Source organism: Ovis aries, chromosome 19 (genome assembly GCF_016772045.2).
Source record: "Ovis aries strain OAR_USU_Benz2616 breed Rambouillet chromosome 19, ARS-UI_Ramb_v3.0, whole genome shotgun sequence".
NCBI classification, from domain to species: domain Eukaryota; kingdom Metazoa; phylum Chordata; class Mammalia; order Artiodactyla; family Bovidae; genus Ovis; species Ovis aries.
The window spans coordinates 54,235,849-54,241,848 of NC_056072.1; the positions used below are offsets into that span (position 1 = coordinate 54,235,849).

Genomic DNA, 6,000 nt, shown 5'->3' on the forward strand with positions numbered 1-6,000 from the left:
AAGTATTTGCCACTGTATGACTTACGTCCCTTTCGTATGATCATCTCCAGGTCCATGCATGTAGTTGCAAATAGAATTATTTCATTCTTTTCTATGGCTGAGTGATAGCCCATTGTGTGTGTGTACACCACATCGTCTTTATCCATTCATCTGCTGATGGACCTTCAGGCTGTTTCCATGTCTTGGCTGTTGTAAATAGTGCTTCTCTAAATATAGGGGTGCATGTATGTTTTCAAATTATAGTTTTGTCTGGGTATATGTCCAGGAGTGGGATTGCTGGGTCATATGGCAACTCTCTTTTTAGTTTTTTGAGGAACCTCCATACTGTTTTCCATAGCAGCTGCAGCAATTTACATTCCCGCCAGCAGTGTAGGAGGGTTCCCTTTTCTCCACACTCTCTACAACATTTATTATTTGTAGGCTTTTTGATGATGGTCATTCTGGCCCATGTGAGGTGGCACCTCATTCTAGTTTTGAGTTGCATTTCTCAATAATTGGCAATAATGAGCATCTTCTCATATGCCTATTGGCTATCTGTATATCTTCTTTGGAGAAATGTCTGTTTAGGCCTTCTGTCCATTTCTCAACTGCATCGTTTGTTTTTTTTGTCATTGAGTTGTATGAGTGAGCTGTTTGTATATTTTGGAAATTAAGCCCTTATTGATGCTACTTTTATGAACTGTATTAGTGTTCTGCTTATAGAAAACCATATAGAAAATTTACTTAGCCATCATTATTGGATATTTTGATTGAGTTCTCATTATTGTAATTCTGCATTCAAGACTATATTGCCTAAATCATGGTGTCTCAGATTTTTTTACCTTTCTACTGAGATATCGTTTCAGATTTAATCAAGAAAATGGTAAAAATAGTACAAAGAGCTCCCATATGCCTTTCAGTCAGTCTTTCCAGATGTAGACATTTTATAAAACCATAATACAGATATAGAAACTTGCAACTTTATTGATAGAAGACCATTAACTGATACGATACTATTAACTAAGAGTGCTGGAGAGGAAGTGACTCAGGCATAGCCCGATCTGTCAGTACGTGTGTGTCAGTGTCTCCTGCACAACAGAGAGGACTGGGCCGGTTCGGTAAGGATCTCACCTGGAAGAGAAAATCTAGAACTGGGTACTAAGAGGTCCTTCCGCGGTGGAAAGCACTGTCCGTGGGCAGGACGGGTGCCCGACTTTTGCCCCTGGCAGAATCCCTGGGGCAAGAAGAGATGGAGCGGGGCAGCGCCCCGGTGGGGGTAGAGGGTGTTGTGGGCCTGGCCTGGCTGTGCCTTTAACTCCTGTGGCTTCTCCCCCCTCCCCAACACCCTCTCTGTGGCCTGGCGCACGGACACCCAGAGGCAGGTGAGTGGGCAGCTCGGGAGAGGCCTCAGGGCGTGTCCACCGCATGTGCAGGCCCGGCAGGCCCTCGCCCCCCCGCAGAGCGGCCCCGCGTGCCCTCGGGCTGCCCGCTGCTCGCTGTGCACGCGGCTGCCTCCTCCCCTCACCCGTCCCGCGTCCCCTGCGCTCCCCTTAACCCCTCCCCTTCTGAGGAGCATCCCGCTTCAGGCCGGTGTCCCTGCGCCTGCTGTCAGAGGGGGGAGTGGCCCAGGATTCTCGGAGAAGGGTCATCTTTCCAGGTGGTCTCAGGAGAGGCCTGAAGGGTTACCCCTTGGTCGTTTGTCACCGGGAAGCCTGGTCGCTGTGCAGCAGCCATCTTGGGAACCCTTGATCCTGTGGAAGGAAAGGGCGGGCAGGGGTAGGAAAGGCAGGCCCTGCTCGGTGTGCTGCTCGGCGCCCCGCCCCGCCCTCTGAGGAGCGCCCCGCCCCCGCCCGCCCGCGCCCCCGCCCGCCCGCGCCCCGCCCCCACCCGCCCGCGCCCCGCCCCCACCCGCCCGCGCCCCGCCCCCACCCGCCCGCGCCCCGCCCCCACCCGCCCGCGCCCCGCCCCCGCCCGCGCCCCGCCCCCACCCGCCCTCTGAGGAGAGCCCCCCTCCCCCCGCCCCGGCGTCCCTCCCCGCCCTCTGAGGAGAGCCCACCCCCGGCGCCCACCCCCCCCCCCCGCCCTCTGAGGAACCCGCCCCCCGCCCCGGCGCCCCCTCCGCCCTCTGAGGAGCCCCCAGCCCTGGGCGGCCGCGCGCTGCCGTGCGGGGCCCAAGCACGCTGACCCTCTGTATCCCATTCTCCCCGCAGGGCATCGAGAGCCTCCAACGAAAGAAGCAGCCGCGCAGGGAACGCAGGGAACGCAGGGGCAGCTGGAAGTCGGTCAAAGAGACCTTCGGCGGGGACTTTTCCCTGAACTGGTTCAACCCCTTCTCTGGACCGCGTCACCCAAAGCCGCTCAGCGACAGAGACTGGGTGCGACAGGTGTCCTCGGTGTCGGACACGGAGAACACGGAGACGACGACGGAGGAGCCGTCGGAGGAGCCGAAGGACGAGGACTTCGCGGAGGTGGTCGATGAGTGACGCTGCGGGCCGGGGGCCGGCACCGGGCCTCGCTGGCGGCGGGCCGGGCGCCTGGGCACCCCGCGCGCTCCCCTCCCGCTCCTGACCTCCGGCCCCCGGCCCTCTCCCCACGCCGGGCCAGGTCAGGCGTGGGGGGACGCAGCATGATGGAGGCAGACGAGAGACCTGCTCTGAGCTCCCCACCCCGTGAGGGATTGTCAGGAACCATCCTCCGAGGCTGGGCGCGCTTCTCAGCCTGCACAGCCTCATCCAGAAAAGGAATCTCCGAACAGGGCAGCCCAGGGGCAGAAAAGAACTTGCCTCTGTCCTTTCTTGGGGTGTCTGTCTTCTCTTGAGAAGGTTGGGGCCCAGGCTCCTGGCATTTGGGCACTAAGGCCGTGAGGCGGTGACGGAAGGACGGAGCAGGGCTGGCCTTGGGAACCCGGGGGGGACCCCAGCATCAGCAGAGATGGGCCTGGGCAGGCGGCAAGGATCCTGGCTGCTCCCCAGAAATGGCTACCCGCCCCAACCCCCATGCCTGCCTCACTAGGAGACAGCCATGGCGGCCTTGGCTACCTCCGGGCTCCAGCTTGGCTTGAGAGAGGGCCCCACACATGTGGTCCGTGCACGGCTGGGCATGAGCCTAAGTTGTGACAGCAGCACCCAAACTGAGCTTGCGTTCCACAGACACCAGAAGCCTCAGTCCGCTCGAGGTGCCTTGTCCTGGGGCTAAGAATCTGTCCACTCCCTGTGGAGGGGCAGAGGGACAACCTATGTAGAGCTCCTGGAATTCTGACCTCCCCCGTGAGAGCTGCATTTAACTGTCCCTCCTGAAAAGAGTCTAACTACCCACATGGGCAGATCTGACTAGAAAATCTGGCCTGAGAGTCTTAGGCCTGTTCTCCCAAGACAGTGTCCTTTCTTGGGGCGTCTCTCTCAAACCATGGATGGTGGCCAGGGGCCTGCCAATTAAGAAGCAGGAAGGCCCTCTGTCACACATACAGACCTCCTACACTGCCAGGCTGAACCGGGACCCTGCTCATCCCATGTGAAGCCTGAAGTGTCCATGATCATTCCTGAAGGTCTGAGCAGCGTGTCCTGGGTTCACAATCCCCGTTCTCATAGCAGCTGAAGCAGCATCTTCACAGAGTCCAGCAGAGGGTTGGTGCCCCGTGATGATCCTGGGTAAGAAAGGAGGGCCAGGCAGTGGCCTAGTTCTGGGAGGGCACCCTTGGGCATTCCATAAAGGTGGCAATTGTCAGAGAGACACTGCCGTCCACCCCCAGTAACCTGCCAGGCTCTGGGTTTTCTTGCAGAGGGGCCGCTTCTTTCCTCATCCCAGCTCTAATGTCTCACAAGAGGGCGACAGCAGGACTCTGGCATTGATAGAGCAGTTGGCAGGGCATGGGGCCTTCCACACCCAGGCCGTAGGCCTCTTTTCTGGGTTCGTATCAGCTTTAATATTTATTAACGGCCACATAAAGGACTCTGGGGGGCTCTGAAGCCTGTTAACTCACCATCTAGCCAGGGTGTGGCTACAGAGGCCTGCTAGTTTTTATCCTTACCCAAAAAAGCATCCAAGGCACAGGCTTGATGGACTGTACACCCAAGAGACTCCACGCTGGGGAAGGAAAGCCGTCCCAACCCCTGGAGTCCCCAGGAGGCCGTGGTTAGGAGATAGGGGTCACTGGTCACTGTTTGCGGGCAGCTTCAGGGGTCTCCGCTGAGTCCAAGCCCCAGGTCAAAGGCATGTGCTGAACCACAGGGCCCCTGAGAAATGTCCCTGCATGACAGGCTTGAAACTGGTCTTCCTGTGGCCATCATGGCCTGAAAGCAGAGGTACCCACCAGGCCCAAAGCCACTTCTGCTTTCAGATTGCTGGATGCCGAGGCCTTTTACCCACATAGAGTAGGACCCAGACCCGACCCCTCTCCTCGCTGAGCCCATCTCCCTCCACACTAGACACATCACACCGTGTCCCAGGAGGGGCACCTGGGCCGTGTGGGAATCACCTGCCCAACCCTAAGCCTCGTAGCCTCACACCAGCAACTACAGTGGCCTTCTCTCCATGGTGGCTGTCGCCAGTGTGATATTCTGCTTAACCCCCAACTGACCACCAGGCTCCTGATGTCAGCACAAGCTGAGGGCTGCAGGGAGGGAGGCCAGGCACAAGCCTCCACCTCTTTGTTTGAATAAAAAGCTCTCTGGTCCACCTCAGCTGCCAGAGTCTCGTGTCTTCATGGAGCTCCCAGTCTAGACCCCTGGGCGGCGTCCTGCCTCTCAGGTCACTTTGAGGACATCTCTAAGCCTCTTCTCTCCCATTTGTGGCCTAGGAGGCAAGTGTCACATAGCTACACCCTTGTCTTGGGATTTTCTCCCCGTGGTATTTCCAGCAGGAAGAAAACTCACCTTTTATGCACCAAGCATTAATGGAGCATCTACTGTGGACATTTGGGCCAAGAGTGCCCAGAACTGAAGGTCCTTGACTCTCTAGAGCCCAGGCCTCCACCTCTGAATTTCCTGCAAATTTCACATAAAATATCCCTCATTCAGCCCACACGGTGCTACATGGTACCTCTGCCAGAGTGTGTCCAGTTGGGGTTATGGCCTTAGAGGGAGGAGCAGGTGTCCCCAACGGGGTCCAGAACAAAGAAGCCTGACCCCAGAAAGAGACAGTCCCTTGACCTGGGAAGTTCGGAGGATCAGACGGCTCTCCAGGTTCCCACATGGTCCCAGCATAAGACACTAAGAAGCTTGTTCACAGAAAGAGAAAAGTGACCTGGAGGACCACATGGTCATCTCGAAGGCATTGGGATTTAGTTAAATGTGCACTGATCATCTGAGCAAGTCTCTGGAGGGCAGCACCCAGAGAAGAGCTGCAGGTAACACAAGGGCTTTGTGTTGGCACAAAGAGGTGCCTCCTTCTGGGATGACCAACCCACCCCCCAGGAAGGGAGAGACCCCTGCCCAAGGGAAGGGGGTTCTCCCTCCCAGGCTGGGCCACCTCCCTGTGGCCGAGAGCCTGTTAGCAGGCCGAGGCCATCTCTCCGGGTCCCTGTGCTCCTGCCCACAGCTCTGCTTCCCAGCCCACCATACGGGGCCACTAGCATTAGTCAGATGAGGTGGGGGGCTAGATGGGAACCTTCATGGGGGCACTCCTTGGGATTCTTCTTTACCCCAAAGGTCAGGATGGGCCACCCTTCTTTAACCCCCTTCTTTTCCTGGAGTTGGTTCAAATCAGGGCCCTTCGGGCTGGCCTGCCTGCTTTTGCACCCTGAGTGACCCATGTGGTCACTAAGGCAGCTTTATCCCTGGGGGTCAAGGAGTGAATGGGAGGTACAGGGCAATAGATTTTAACCTCCTTGACCATGAGAGGGAGGAAATGAAGCAACAGGATCAGCAAATTCACTGACCGGTCTAGGGCCATGTCCAAGGTGGTTAACAAAGGCAGGCGTTCTTGAAAAGGGAAGCTCAGGTCTGGAGGCATTGGGGGACGCAGGGCTGACCCTGCTCAGCTGGGCAGGGGCCTGGGATGGGCCTGCTGGCATGAGGAGCTGGG

General features: G+C 57.4%; 1 protein-coding gene across 4 annotated transcripts in view; it reads left to right on the forward strand.

Moving 5' to 3' along the window:
* Window positions 1-4,658, forward strand: part of ZDHHC3 (zinc finger DHHC-type palmitoyltransferase 3) — a 61,389-nt gene extending 56,731 nt beyond the window's left edge. For all 4 annotated transcript variants that reach the window (XM_060402618.1, XM_027957746.3, XM_027957745.3 and 1 more), the window contains one exon: window positions 2,190-4,658. In XM_060402618.1, coding sequence (XP_060258601.1) covers window positions 2,190-2,462 — 273 coding nt within the window. In that variant the 3' untranslated portion in view covers window positions 2,463-4,658. The remainder of the gene's footprint in view (window positions 1-2,189) is intronic.
* Window positions 4,659-6,000: the final 1,342 nt, after the last annotated feature.